Source organism: Natator depressus, chromosome 7, assembly GCF_965152275.1.
Source record: "Natator depressus isolate rNatDep1 chromosome 7, rNatDep2.hap1, whole genome shotgun sequence".
Lineage (NCBI taxonomy): Eukaryota > Metazoa > Chordata > Testudines > Cheloniidae > Natator > Natator depressus.
The window spans coordinates 89,298,471-89,314,135 of record NC_134240.1 but is presented as its reverse complement, the minus strand read 5'-3'; the positions used below and the strand labels follow the sequence as shown (position 1 = coordinate 89,314,135).

The following is a 15,665-nucleotide window of genomic DNA, read 5'->3' as shown; positions in this document are numbered from 1 at the left end:
ATTTTATGAACGCAAAAGCGACATCTTGGTTTTCTTAAATATTTGGATTATATAACTCTCTACCCAGTTATCATAAAAGGGTCACATAACCAAATAATTTGTTTCACTGACCAAAATGTAGTTAATACTCACTGCATTTCAAAAGATTAAAAATTCATAACCACTAAAGATCATGTATACATTCCTTTTTCTGACACATTATCAAACTGTCCATATTCATGGTAACGTCTATTCTGCTACATGAGTATGCCTTCACAGAGCCCCACAGAATATAGTCTGTTGGAGAAAGGTTAATGCATCATTTTGCCAGTAAGGAGCTTCTTTTTATGGAAGAGCAGGAAGAAATCGGGATTTCATTAATGCCCAAAAAGCAGAAAATTTGGATTCACACTCATGGAAAAGTAGAGAAAGAGATTAAGTGAGGAGTAAAAGAAGGGAAAGTCTCAACTACCACACTAAATGGGACCTTGATAGGATAAGTAATTTTCTGAGGCCTCCCCCCTCGACCGAAGGAGCCCCAGCCTGCCTGCCCCAGTCACAAAAGATCCCTCGCCCTCCCTGCCCCAAAATCACCCCCACGTTGGCCAAGCCGCCGCCCCCCCGAGCGCTGGGCTGCTGGTCCAGGCTAAGCCAAGTGCTGGGCCAAGACAACAGCACCCCTTCCCCGAAGGGTCCCCCGCCCCAGTCCCGGCCAAGCTGGGCCGGCTCCAGCATTGGGCCAAGCCACCGGCCCCCCAAACACTGGTCCAGCCCCAGGCCGAGCCACCAGCCCCCCTTGCCCCTGAAGGCCCACCCCATCCGAGCTGCTGGCCCCCCCCTTGCCGAGCCACCAGCCCCCTACCCCCCACAGCGTCCGGCCAAGCCACCTCACTGCCCTGCCAGATGCCCCTGCCCACCTCTGGCTTGCCACATCCCTCCTCACTTCCCCTCCCCAGAGGCGGAGGGACACAGCAAGCAGCGGGGACTTCCAGAGCAGGGTGGTGCTGGAGTAGAGGACTTACTGGCATGCAGCAGCAGGCAGTGGGGGCTTTGGGGGAGAGGCAGGGCCACCGTGGCCCAGGTGTCCAGTGGAGGGTCAGCAGCCATTGTGCCAGGGAAGGCTTAGCCTTTCTTGGCCTGTTATACCCGCTGCCCATGTTGTTTCGTTAGGTTTCTTTAATGCCCATCTCAACACTGTGAAACAAACAATTGTATATACATTGCATAAACTAACCAGATTTTATGACCTCTAGAATTACACTACTCCCATGTGGACCCTTCTCCAGAGATTTATTTCCACTCAAAGGAGTTCCCCTGTGACTATCTGCTTGCAAACAGCAAAGCAGTGGATTACCTCATGTGGAAGAGCTTTAAAAAAGAGCACCACCAGTTTTATTACAATATGAACAGAATGCTAATATTGCTGTATAGTTGTACTTGATGTGCATGGGTTTGATTTAATCAAGGTCTGAATGAACTTGCATCACATTTAAAATATGGTGCATCCGTTTATAGAATGACAAATAAGGAGAAGATACTTGGAAATCATCCAGTTAAATTAATAGGAGTTTAGTTTAAAGACTCGTACAGTTCTGATTTAAACCAGGAAAAATATGGAAATTCAGTTTGTAATCAAGCCTCAAATTCCAAGAAATAATGGAAAACAGTTGGCAATTGAAAGGTGATTTTTACTTATCATAAGTATTGGAACTTTAATTCATAGATATTAAGGTCAGAAGGGACCATTATGATCATCTAGTCCGACCTCCTGCACAACGCAGGCCACAGAATCTCACGCACCCACTCCTGCGAAAAACCTCTCACCTATGTCTGAGCTATTAAAGTCCTCAAATCGTGGTTTAAAGACTTCAAGGAGCAGAGAATCCTCCAGCAAGTGACCCGTGCCCCATGCTACAGAGGAAGGCGAAAAACCTCCTGGGCCTCTTCCAATCTGCCCTGGAGGAAAATTCCTTCCCGACCCCAAATATGGTGATCAGCTGAACACTGAGCAATGTGGGCGAGATTCACCAGCCAGATACCCAGGAAAGAATTCTTTGTAGTAACTCAGATACCACCCCATCTAACATCCCATCACAGGCCATTGGGCCTATTTACCATGAATATTTAAAGATCAGTTAATTGCCAAAATCATGTTATCCCATCATACCATCTCGTCCATAAACTTACCGAGTTTAATCTTAAAGCCAGATAGGTCTTTTGACCCCACTGCGTCCCTTCGAAGGCTATTCCAAAACTTCACTCCTCTGATGGTTAGAAACCTTTGTCTAATTTCAAGTCTAAAATTCCCAATGACCAGTTTATATCCATTTGTTCTTGTGTCCACATTGGTACTGAGCTTAAATAATTCCTCTCCCTCTCTGGTATTTATCCCTCTGATATATTTATAAAGAGCAATCATATCTCCCCTCAACCTTTTGGTTAGGCTAAACAAGCCAGGCTCCTTGAGTCTCCTTTCATAAGACAGGTTTTCCATTCCTCGGATCATCCTAGTAGCCCTTCTCTGTACCTGTTCCAGTTTGAATTCATCCCTCTTAAACATGGGAGACCAGAACTGCACACAGTATTCCAGATGAGGTCTCACCAGTGCCTTGTATAACTATACTAAAACCTCCTTATCTCTACTGCAAATATCTCTCCCGATGCATCCCAAGACCGCATTAGCTTTTTTCCTGGCCATATCACATTGGCAGCTCATAGTCATCCTATGATCAACCAATACTCCAAGGTCCTTCTCCTCCTCCGTTACTTCTAATTGATGCGTCCCCAGCTTATAACTAAAATTCTTGTTATTAATTCCTAAATGCATGACCTTACACTTCTCATGATTAAATTTCATCCTATTACTATTACTCCAGTTTACAAGGTCATCCAAATCTTCCTGTATGATATCCCGGTCTCTCTCTAAATTGGCAATACCTCCCAGCTTTGTATCATCCGCAAACTTTATGAGCACACTCCCACTTTTTGTGCCAAGGTCAGTAATAAAAAGATTAAATAAGATTGGTCCCAAAACTGATCCCTGAGGAACTCCACTGATAATCTCCCTCCAGCCTGACAGTTCACCTTTCAGTAGGACACGCTGTAGTCTCCCTGTTAACCATTTCCTTATCCACCTTTCAATTTTCATATCGATCCCCATCTTTTCCAATTTAACTAATAATTCCACATGTGGCACGGTATCAAACGCCATACTGAAATCTAGGTAAATTAGATCCACTGCGTTTCCTTTGTCTAAAAAATCTGTTACTTTCTCAAAGAAGGAGATCAGGTTGGTTTGGCACGATCTACCTTTTGTAAAACCATGTTGTATTTTGTCCCATTTACCATTGACCTCAATGTCCTAAACTACTTTCTCCTTCAAAATTTTTTCCAAGACCTTGCATACTACAGATGTCAAACTAACAGGCCTGGATCACTTTTTTTTCCTTTCATAAAAATAGGGACGATGTTAGCAATTCTCCAATCATACGGTACAACCCCTGAGTTTACAGATTCATTAAAAATTCTTGCTAATGGGCTTGCAATTTCATGTGCCAATTCCTTTAATATTCTTGGATGAAGATTATCTGGGCCCCCCGATTTAGTCCCATTAAGCTGTTCGAGTTTCGCTTCTACCTCAGATATTGTAATATCTACCTCCATATCCTCATTCCCATTTGTCATGCTACCATTATCCCTAAGATCCTCTTTAGCCTTATTAAAGACTGAGGCAAAGTATTTGTTTAGATATTGGGCCATGCCTAGATTATCCTTGACCTCCACTCCATCCTCAGTGTTTAGCGGTCCCACTTCTTCTTTCTTTGTTTTCTTCTTATTTATATGGCTATAGAACCTTTTACTATTGGTTTTAATTCCCTTTGCAAGGTCCAACTCTACTTGACTTTTAGCCTGTCTCACTTTATCCCTACATGTTCTGACCTCAATAAAGTAGCTTTCCTGGCTGATCCCTCTCATCTTCCACTCCCTGTATGCTTTCTGCTTTTTCTTAATCACCTCTCTGAGATGCTTGCTCATCCAGCTTGGTCTACAACTCCTACCTATGAATTTTTTCCCCTTTCTTGGGATGCAGGCTTCCGATAGCTTCTGCAGCTTTGATTTAAAGTAATCCCAGGCCTCCTTTGCCTTTAGATCCATAAATTCTTCAGTCCAATCCACTTCCCTAACTAATTTCCTTAATTTTTGAAAGTCAGCCCTTTTGAAATAAAAAACCCTAGTTGCAGGTTTATTTTTGTTAATCCTTCCGTTCAGTTTGAACTGAATTAGCTCATGATCACTTGAACCAAGATTGTCCCCTACAACCATTTCTTCTATGAGGTCCTCACTACTCACCAAAACCAAATCTAAAATGGCATCCCCTCTTGTTGGTTCAGCAACTACTTGATGAAGGAATCCACCAGCTATCGCATCTAGGAAAATCTGAGCCCTATTATTATTACTAGCACTCGTCCTCCAGTCTATATCTGGGAAGTTAAAGTCTCCCATGATCACGCAGTTCCCATTAGTATTTAATTCATTAAAAACATTAAAGAGGGCTCTATCCATATCCAAATTAGATCCCGGCTGTCTATAGCACACCCCAAGCACTATGCCAGGGGAGGCTCTAGTAGTTTTCTTCCCCAATGTAATTTTTGCCCAGACGGACTCTGTCGTATCCATTCCATTGCTTCTTATTTCTTTACATTCTACCTCATCATTGATATACAATGCTACTCCACCACCTTTACTTCTGTCTTTCCTAAACAGCACATACCCTTCAATACCCGTAGTCCAGTCATGACTACTATTCCACCATGTTTCTGTTATCCCTATAATATCTGATTTCACTTCCTGCACCAGTAGCTCTAGTTCCTCCATTTTGTTACCTAGGCTCCTCGCATTCTTGTACAAACATCTTAATTTTTGCTGTTTGGCCTCACTCACATTCTGTATCCGATTAGGCAGGTCATTCTACAGCCAGTATAACCTATTAGACTGGTATCCACACTGCCCTTCCTCCTTATATCCATTCTCCTACCCACGGCTGTATCCTTTCTTACTTCGTTTTCTTCCCTCTCAATGCTAAAATCCGGCGTGGAGATTACCTGGACATTTCCCAACCATCTCCCCCAAATTCCTAGTTTAAAGCTCTCTTAATCAGTTGTGCCAGCCTCAGTCCTAGAAGTCTATTTCGTTCCCTACTCAGATGAAGTCCATCCCGAGAGAACTGTCCTCTGTCCATGAATGCCTCCCAGTGGCCATACATCCCAAAGCCCTCCTTATAGTACCACTGCCTAAGCCATCTGTTGATAGTCATAATCTTGTCACACCTTCGTTGCCCTTCTCTAGGAACAGGCAGAATCCATTACATTTGTACTATGAATTTCATCCATTATTTATTTAGTTCACAGTTTTGTTTTGTTTTTTAAAATATGGTTTTATTACCATGTTGAAAGTTGCCAGATGACAGTGAATGCTTCACCAACTTACCTTGTCAATATGGCTCAATCTATTCTGAAAAGGCTACCTCAGGTTTGAGACAGCAGTTCAGTCTCCTTGATAATTCAGTCCTTGGCCTTTCCTCAGAGATTGACAGCTTTGTTTGCAATTAGTGCTAGTTATGGTTGTGGGTCTTGTAACCTAGACAGTTATCCACTGTAGACCGAGATTATCAGCACATTTCACATAGTCAAAACACACATCGACTTCTTTATTTGTATTTTTCCATCTATGCTCTTGGCATTCTACAGATGAATGAATGGCAAGGTCCCTGCTCCTAGAACATAAATCTGAGGGCCTGATCCTGCATCCGTGATTCATAGATTCCAAGGCCAGAAGGGACCATTGTGATCATCCAGTTTGACTTCCTGTATAGCACAGGTCACAGAATTTCCCCAAAATAATTCATGGAGCATATCTTTTACAAAAACATAGAATCTTGATTTAAAAATGGCCACTGATGGAGAATCCACCACAATCCTTAGTAAATTGTCCCACTGATTAATGACCCTCAACATCAAAAATGTACACCTTATTTCCCATCTGTGTTTGTCTAGCTTCAATTCCAACCACTGGATTGTGTTATATCTTGGACTGAAATATTTGTTCCCCCTGTAGATACTTACAGACTGTGATCAAGTCAACCCTTAACCTGAGCTCCTGGAGTCTATCACTATAAGGCATATTTTCTAATCTTTTAATCATTCTCATGGCTCTTCTCCATTTCATCAACATCCTTCCTGAATTGTGGACACCAGAACCGGACACAATATTCTAGCAGCAGTCAGACCAGTTCCAAATACAGAGGTAAAATAACCTCTCTATTCCTACTTATGCATTCCAGGACTCCATTAGCTCTTTTGGCCTCAGTGTCACATTGGGAGTTCATGTTCAGTTGATTATCCATCATAACCCCACAAAAACTTTTTCAGAGTCACTGCTTCCCAGGATAGAGTTCTCCTTCCTGTAAGTAGAAAAGGAGTAGTTGTGGCACCTTAGAGACTAACCAATTTATTTGAGCATAAGCTTTCGTGAGCTTTGTGGTCTGCATTCTTTGTGCCTAAATTTCTACGTTTACATTTAGTGAGTTCTGTGCCTGGAGTGCTTACGCAATAGGGCCAGCAATTATGCTAACATTGTTCCTTATCAACGATTTTGGAACTACTGAGAGCACCTATTTGACAGTGTACATCTAGTTTTTGTATGTGAACTTCTTGGGATTATTTAATCAAACATTCTAAACTCCCTCTGCTCTACCACTGTTGCATTCTCAATGTGTGTTCAGAATAATTGACTAGATTATAGATAGCTATACACTACTCTTACTTCTTTCCATATATATATCTATATCTCTATAGATAGAGATATATATGCACACATATATTATTATTTCCATATATAAAATATACAGAATTGCCTTGCTTTTAGGTTCTTTCCAACCAAGTCCCTCTTCCATCCTTCTACTACTGTGACCTGGCAAACAGAAATGCAACTCCCGAATGATTTTAGAAGGAGCTGTGGCTGCCCAACGCTTCTCAGACTCGGGTTCATAATCATATGAAGAGCCCATAGATTAAAAGCAGGGAACATTCTTTTTCTTTTTTCCTTTCTATTTTTAAATTGCTGTCCTTGATCATTTTCACTAGTAAGCCATCCTTGCTTTTCCTTATTGTTGCGTCCAATGCTAGCACACAAATTATTACAATTTATTGTAAGCACAGGGCCTGGCTAGTATAAATCAGTGTAGCTTTATTGACTCCAATGCCAACAACCCCAAGAGTTGTCAGACTGCCTTACCCTTTTCTAGTAAGGATGTAGACATCATTGATGTTACAGTGGAAGTCAATGAGATACAAAAGTTTTCTTCGATGGTCAATTTTAAGAAAGATCACTTCTTTCAAATCCTTACCCTCTTGGCTGTATTGTAACCAGGGTATCAAATATCATGGCAGAACTGCAGTTGGACAATCATTTCACAGAACCGGCCTCTGCCCAAGTGTACTGTACTGTAGATTAATTTATCATTTTATAGTTGGTTTACATTTGTTTTTCCTTTCTACAATTCTGGAAGAATGTAGAAAGGGAGAAGTTTTGTGTCGGTGACCTTGCAGAAGCATTGAAGATTTGCAGAGAGGCAGTATGATAGCAGAGTAATATAGTCCCAGACTCCTGGGTTCTAATCCCATCTCTGCTATTGACTCACTGTGTAATATCAGGCACGTCATTTAACTTTGTTCCGTTTTCCCTACTCTGTAAAGTGTGGATAATACTTGATTACCTACCACACAAGTGTTGTGAAGACTGGTTAATGTTCATATGGAGCTCTGAAGGTTAGAAGTGCTTTTATTATTATCCCTACAGTTTTTCCATACATTCTCACAGCTTCAAAGTCCTATGATGAGCTCCTATTTTTCAAGCTAAGCAGGACTGAAAGTGATAACTTAAGTTGCATTCAAGAGTAAAGTATGCTACCCCCAAAGTACTCCCTTCTAGCCTGGGGAATAACAGCCATGGCGCAGGTCATCTGGATTGCTCTACTCCTTCTGCAGAATATAAAGGTCTTCTGAGAATTAATTAGTGAATGTATTATCAAAGATAGTTGTGCTTTGAGATGGGCTGGGAAACTTCAGGGGTTTGACTAAATGAGAAGTGTGTATAATGAGCTAGGTGGAATTTGTCCAAAACAACATAAATAGAGAATAATCAAGCAAGGTTAAGATATATTTTATGGAATCACTCATAATTAAAGTGGTATAGTTTTAAAAACCAATATAGGAGGAAACTGTGCTAATCATCAACTGCTAACATTGGCCACTAGGAACTCCCAACAGGGATTTCTTCTTATTAATTGCAGATCAAATTGCTACAATAGCTAGAAAAATAGCTGTTCTTTTATTGGCATTAACAGATTACACTGTAGCTTTAATATCTTCATGAATGGATCCTTGAATACTCCCACCTATCTTGAGAGAGGCTACATTTTTAAATTACACTGGTAAATATCCGAGGCATACAAGAGAATAAAGCTTTGTAATTGGTTTTTCCTCTAGCCATCTCCTACATGCAAAAAAGTTGAGGGCCAAATGCTAAAACTAAAAGTAGAAAGTTTGCAACTCTGGTCTAACAGAGACATGATTCAAATTTAAAAGAAAATCATGTGAGGAGATAGTGAAAATCAAACACAAAAGCATATGATGCGTTTCTATTGACTTTAAGGACCACAAAATCTGTGGCCTAAATTGTAACAAGTGTCTTTGGCCAGAGGAGGCAAAGCACACCTTCAGTTCTGCCATGGCACACTGGTCTTCAGCACAGGTGCTGGAACTAGGGGTCCTGCAGCACCCTCCGGCTTGAAGTGGTTTCCATAATATACAGGGTTTGCAGTTCGGTGAAATGGCTCTCAGCAGCCTCCCACTGTACAAATTGTTCCAGCACCGCTGCCTCCACCACCAGCTTCCTGGGCTCAGGTGTCCAACAGGGGCAGAGAGTTGGGCAGTAAATTGACTAGAGCCCGTTTGCCGGACGGCTGCCTGCCGGACTCAAGTTAGGAGCCAGCCCCAAGTTAACCATACAGACGGGGCAGAGGAGAATCCCACAGCTCTGAACCCCCTAACTCCTCCTAGCTGCTCCTTTCAAACGCTTCAGTGTAGACGCGCCAGTGTAGACGCTCGGCCAACCCCCTCCTCCGCGGGGAGCTGAGCGGAGGTGGTGACTCGCTCCAGCTCTGCGGGCGGCAGGAATTTCACAATCCCCACGCGCATAACAAGCCCCCTCACAGCAAGGTCCCGGCCCAACCAGACTGTCCCCCTGCTGCCCGGTGACCCGGGGCCAGGCATCCCTCTGGGCGGCGGGCAGGTCTGCTCGGGGAGGGTCCCTGCAGCCAGCCCCGCGTTCGCTGCGGGTCGGGCTCCCAGGGCGCAGCCGGGAACGCCAAGCGCGGTGCCCGGCAGCCGTGCGGGGAGGGCGGGACCCAGCGCGGCGCCGGGGGAGGCTGCGAGCGACCGGGCGGCAGCCAAGGCTCCGCGTCCCCGGGGGTGCAGAGCGCACGCTGGCTCCAGAGCTGGCGGGCGCTAAGCGAGCCTCCTACCGTCGTCGGCTTCCTGCTCTCGGACATGTTGCTGGCGCTCGGCCGGGCACTGCTCGCTGGCGGCGGGGGACGAGGCAGGCTGCGCTCCAAGGACTGGCGCTGGGGGCAAGGCGCTATAAAGACTTGGGAGACACGTAGCACTTCCCGGGACCGGCCCCTCAAGCCTCACCCCTCCTCCGTCTCCACCTCCCGCCCGCTCCCCTCCGCCCCCCGGCAGAAGCAGGCGAGCGGGGCTCCGAGCACTGGGGCTGTGTCCCGGCTTCCCCGCTGCCGCCCCACGGAGCAGCAGGGAGGGAGCGGCCCCTGCCGCGCGGCAGCGAAGGGAACGAGGCGCGGGGCTGGGGGCTGCTCCCAGCGGCGGCGACCGTCCAGGAGCCAGGACAGCGGCGAGTCATTCCAGGGCTCAGTGAAACACTCCAAAAAGTCCCTGACAGGCAAAGGGAGCAGGAGGGGCCCCCGGGAAACAGAGGCAAACAGACCCCCTCCTCCCCCGTGTGCCCAGCTCACGGTGGAAACCAACCAGCCCCGGCGACCCAACGCTGCGCTTGGTACCGCACTTCGCTGCAGCTCCCCGCCCTTCACGCCCCCGCCCCCCAAACTCATAAAGGGCCCGATCCTGCGAGTCTCTTTACTCACCACAGTGCGGGTTGCAGAATCAGGCCCTTTGCCTCCCACCACCCCTGCCTGAAGTGGACAAATGAGTAAGACACGGGACCACACATTCACTGGCCAGCTATGCAGAGGCCCCAGCTTCTCTGTTCCCAAGCCCTGCTCTAGCTCCTAAACCGCACTGCCTCATTCATCTCTGCCTCTCCTAAAAGTTGGTAGGTTTGTAAAAGCACTGGAAAAATGAGCCTTTATCTATAATCTAGGGCTTGTTCTCTTTCTGCACATGTACAGCCAGGTGCTTCTTTGGAGAAATCAAGGAAAGAGGCCTCTTTTCACAGGGATTCCTTGCACTCCCTTTGTGCCCTGCCATTTGCCTGTGCTGGAGAAGAAAAGTTGCAAAACACTATTGTGGATACGTATTAAGCCTCAGGAATGAAAGACACTGGCAAAGATATTACAGGCTCAAGCCACCTCCTGCAAGTAGAAATCTATGTAAAGTAAGGTAATACTGACTGTCAGAATTGTCTTTTGCAAAGAAATTACTACAGATTTGAAAGGGAATGATACTACAGAGAGCAGCAGTCCCCTTGCCTGGCTCCCTGCCCATCTGTCCAAAACCACAGAGCCCCAACTGCACAAGAGATCCTGTCTAGAGGTTTCCATGGTATTTGGCATGTTTGTGGTCCTGTGTTGGCTGAAACCATTCCCTCTAACAAAGTGTTAGACCAAAGGAGCAAGTTTTCGGCTTCTTTCATTCTCCCGCTCTTACCCTTCACCTGAGAGGGGGGAAAAAATGGAGATTCACTCATTGATCATACACCAAATAAACTGGTAATGTAGGGCTGTGACATGCCCTCAGAATTGAAATCAGATAGCAGTATGCAATGGCTACCAACTAAGAACATCTACCTGATTAGTACAAAGGAATATGGATGACCTGTTCGGTTCATGCCTGATGAGTCCTAACTTTTCCACAATGCAGTTAGCCTGTGCAACTCTCTTCCATTAGAAAACCTTGAGGCCAAGAGCTTAGCTGGATTAAAAAATGGATTGGATGTTTGAGTGGATGAGGAGAACATTTGAAGTTAGGAAATGTGGGCTATAAATCTTTAAATTTTATGATAAAAGCCAGCTTCTAACTGATTAGAAAGAAATTTGCCCAAAAGACAGGAAATTCCATGAATACCTGGTCAGGACATCTTCTGCTGAAGTGTTTGGTACTGGCTGCTGTCAGAGACAAGACACTGGACTAAACTGCCTCTGCCTGATCCAGTATAGCAATTTCTAAGTTATGTTTGTATTGTTACTATTTCCACCCATTTTCTGACCCAATCACAACTGTTCTCAAAGTCATAATTTAATTTGGCCCATCGTTGGCTGAGCAAACCAAGGACCTATACTCAACTTGATGACATTTCTCTGGCTGGTTGGGTGTAATGCAGTAGCTTTTGAATGCCACATCTATTCAATTTCAAAATTTCAGGGAATGTTCTAGGTGTCAATGCACAGAACCCTATTGATTTCAGTGAAAGTCAGAAAACTGGAAGGGGAAATGGGGAAAGTGCAGAGCCCCTAGCATCTAGCTAGTAGACCCAGCAGCTTCAAACAGGTTTGTAACTATCTATAGATCAAAGAACCAGCTGATGACAACCATTAAACAACTTTACCACCACCCCATTTCAGCTCTGCCTATCCTCTCAATAGAGTTTAAAGTGTGAATGACCTTTCTCCCAAGCAGAAAGGGAAGAAATAAGAATGATGGGGAGGAGGAGGAATGGGGAGTCACACAGCTTCTGGCAGTGAGGGAGAATGGAGGACTCTGACATAGGGGGAAGTGGCACACAGTGCACAGCCCCTGGCAGGGGTAGAATGTGAGGGTATGGGAGGGAAGGAGAAAGGGGTAGATAGGGGCTCTGTGTCCCACCCGGTATGATGGGGAAAGAAGGGGTGAACCTGGCATGGGGAGACACGGGGGGAGAGTATGAGGGGGGAACTTGCAGGGAGTCTCTGAAACAGAGTAAGATGGGAGGGTAGCACACAGGGCGCTTGTGAGGGAAAAGGAGAAATGCAAGGAGTCCTGCTGTGTGTAATGTGCTCAGCTTACGGAAGTGACAAAGTGTGTGACCCGTTAGTGTGTATTACTGACTATGGGCTAAATTCCTCCCAGATATAATTCCAGTGAAGTCCATGCTGTTACATTCAGGATGAATTTGACCATAAGTTTTTCAGGAAACAGCACCCACTAATATATCATGCATTTTCCTTTGATTAATTTTCATATTAATTGTCTGATTGTAAAATCTGTTCTTGAAATAAAAAGATAATATAAAAAAACCTCTATGGAAAAAAGTGTCATGATGTAATGATGATTTTAAAGAATTCCTTCTTCTTGACAGTTGTTGGCCCAAGGGAAGTTTGAGTTTGGGCCTCCTCTCCCTGTGCTAGAAGTTGGCAGAAGGCCACTGTCAGTGATTTCACTGTATATTTGGTATTGCTCAACAAAATTCTGAGCTTTACAAAGATTTCCCTCAGAAACATCACATCTTGGAAAAGAGATTATGAAGAGGGGATTAGGATAGAAGTCTATGAAATCATGAATGTCATGGAGAAAGTGAATAGGGAAGCGTTGTAGGAACTGGGGGGTGTCTAAGGGCTAGATAAATGGCAATATCTGTGGGGGATGGCTTATTGCTGAGTGAGGTAGCCTGAGGCCAGTAGAGGCCCTCCAGTATCTTCTGTCCCTGCCACCATTTGTGGTGCTGTTCTTTTGCAGCTCAAATCTAACAAATGAAGTAATGAGAAAGAGGCCACTGGACTGCAGCTCAGTAGGCTGTGAGACTGCAACTGCAAGCCATTCCTGCCTCACAGCCAAATGCATGACATTCAGTATGGACAGTGGATGAATGGGTTTTGCGCCACGCGTGAGACATGTGACAGTTCTGATTTTATCATGTAACCATATGGAATGATTCTATAGTGATTCTGTCACTGAAAAGAGTGTTAGGCTGTTGCTTTAATTATTAGATATAGGCCCAATCTTGCAATCATGGGATTTCTACTGATGCCTGCGGCATTCTGCTAACAGGATTGGGTGTCCTACAAGGTGGCTTGATTGTACATATATAAATTATAGATATTGATAGCCTATTTCTCTAACCAAAGAAAGTTATTCATCTGATATGTTGTCACTGTGAGATCTCTTACTTGGGAAGGGAGATTCATTTCCCTCTTGCAACCCTGAGTATCATCCAATTTTTTTCTGTTGCTTAACACCCCACCCTTAAAGGCCAGTGTTACAGCTATAGTTCTCTAGGCAAAGAACTCACTGAAGATCCTAGTACGCAACATATTTATTGTTAAACTAACAGGACATTTAGACAGGACAAAGTAAAATAGGTAACCCATAGAATGCTGCCCAACTGTCAGCCAAGTGAATGCTCTCACAACATCCCAAGGAGAGTTCTCATCTCTACAGTCATGCGTGTAAGTATTGCTTGATGGAAGCTGGCCAGAAATGCTGATTATGACTCACATGCACACTTGTTTGGTCTTGGCAAGTCCATTGCAACAGTCACTATTGCTGAGGTGTGCAAGGAATAGCATCCTGCAGAGATGTGCTGAACACACAGAGATCCCTTGGGAAAAACAAAAGATAGTTTAATCTCTGGCAGGGCTCCCCACCACTAGCACTGCAACAGGTGGAATTTACCTGCTCATTTTCTTTCCACCCACAGAAACAGAGTACATCAACCAAAAAAGGATACTACACACCATTTTGATGAAAGCCCTGGTGGTTCAGAGGACAGTTTCCATAGGACGGTCTTGAAAAGTACATAAGACACGAATTGTCCTCTTTGGCTTGAATACTGTTCTCCCCACATGACAGACACTATCTCCACAGTGATTCTCTATGACCAAACTTATCTCCTCAATTCTGTGGGTTACGAAACCTCACCCTCACATCTACAGGGAAAGGGTTTTGCCTTAATAATCATCTCATCTTGGGAATGCACAAAGCTGAAGAGCAGTTGCAGTATTATTACTGACTACATCACCTATGCTATTTTTGCTTGCTCTGTTTTGCACATCATTTGTAAAAGCAAAGGTGATGTTTTCTATAGGGGGTGGGAAAAGGGGAGAAAACAGATAGAAGCAGCAGCATGAAACAGCTACACTGTAGGAGTCCACCACTGCTGCAAGTAGCAGGCAAGCTAATACCATGAGGGGATGCTCTCTATTACTGTGACATTACCGTGACAATGACAGCTGTGATTCTCCCTCTACTCTTGTTTTTACTTGTTTATCTAGCATCAGGTCCTCCACTGATCAAAGGCTTCACTATTAAGTGGCTTCTATAGTCTGTCATTTTGAAGTGAGGAGGGGTTATCTGGCAACACTAGCACTGCTATTAAATGGCTCATCTCTATTGAGTTTCTTTAATTTTGTACTTAATAAAACACCCGCCACAGAGAGCCACATTCTGTGGTCCCCCAGGGAAAACATCACCATGCCATTCATCAAAGGACACTCATGAATTAATCTATCTGCAGCAGTTTTGAGATGTGCAGGGGGTGGGAGTTAACTATAGATCAAAGTAAAGTGTGAGTGGGGAGGGAGGACAGGTCTGAGAGAGGCACTCCTGGTGGTAAGAGGGCACAGAAGTCATTGCTGACTGGGGTTTTGGGAGGGGGAAAGATCATGCAGGAGACAAACAGTATATGAAGGGCTACCAGGATGGGGCAAAGGACATGGAGAAGGAGTCACCAGAGAGAAACACTGTTTGAGGGAAGTAGGTAAAGTTGATGTTCTCCCAGGTTTCACAAGCTCATGCTGGCAGAAAGGACCTAGAGGGGGTCCGAAGGCATGCCGTAGTAGCTCCCTGCTCCTCCAGTCCCTGAGAGGATGGCAGTGTCTATAGTTCAAATACTGTATACATGACGTGTTCCTATAATAATTATTACGTCACAGTTGAATGCATGTAATAACTTTGGCAGCAGCCTTATACCTTCTTGTGCCAATAAAGACATTAGCTCCAATAATGAACTGCTCCAGCTTGCATTTCCTGCTTACCAACTCTACTTTCCATCCACTAGTTTAAAAAAAATATATTGTACAAGCCATGTCTGAAATTGTATGTGAAAACTTCATTCACACTTCTGCAGAAATACAAGATTTCCAGAATTACATGCTCAGAAGATATTTTTAAATTAAGTATAACTTAAAAAATTAACAGAAACTAAGCAAAGCATATTATATATATATTATTAGAGATGCTGACCATGTCAAACTTCAAATTTCTGCTTATCTGGTTCTAACCCCTTTCAAGGACAGTACAATTAGAGTTTTTGAATGACAATAGGGGAAAAAATGTCTTCCCGATATCCTGTAACTCAAAAATGCCTTAAAAGGATTGTGGCCAAATTTCAAAAACAAGCAAAAAAGCCCAAAATTTTTCAGGTACAAACCACCCATGGAAACATTGATCCCAAAAGGT

General features: G+C 44.3%; 1 protein-coding gene across 1 annotated transcript in view; it reads right to left on the bottom strand.

Moving 5' to 3' along the window:
- Nucleotides 1-9,644, bottom strand: part of PAPSS2 (3'-phosphoadenosine 5'-phosphosulfate synthase 2) — an 84,347-nt gene extending 74,703 nt beyond the window's left edge. Inside the window, exon 1 of the mRNA XM_074959020.1 lies at nt 9,563-9,644. Within this exon, the coding sequence (XP_074815121.1) occupies nt 9,563-9,589 (27 nt within the window). The 5' untranslated portion in view covers nt 9,590-9,644. The remainder of the gene's footprint in view (nt 1-9,562) is intronic.
- Nucleotides 9,645-15,665: the final 6,021 nt, after the last annotated feature.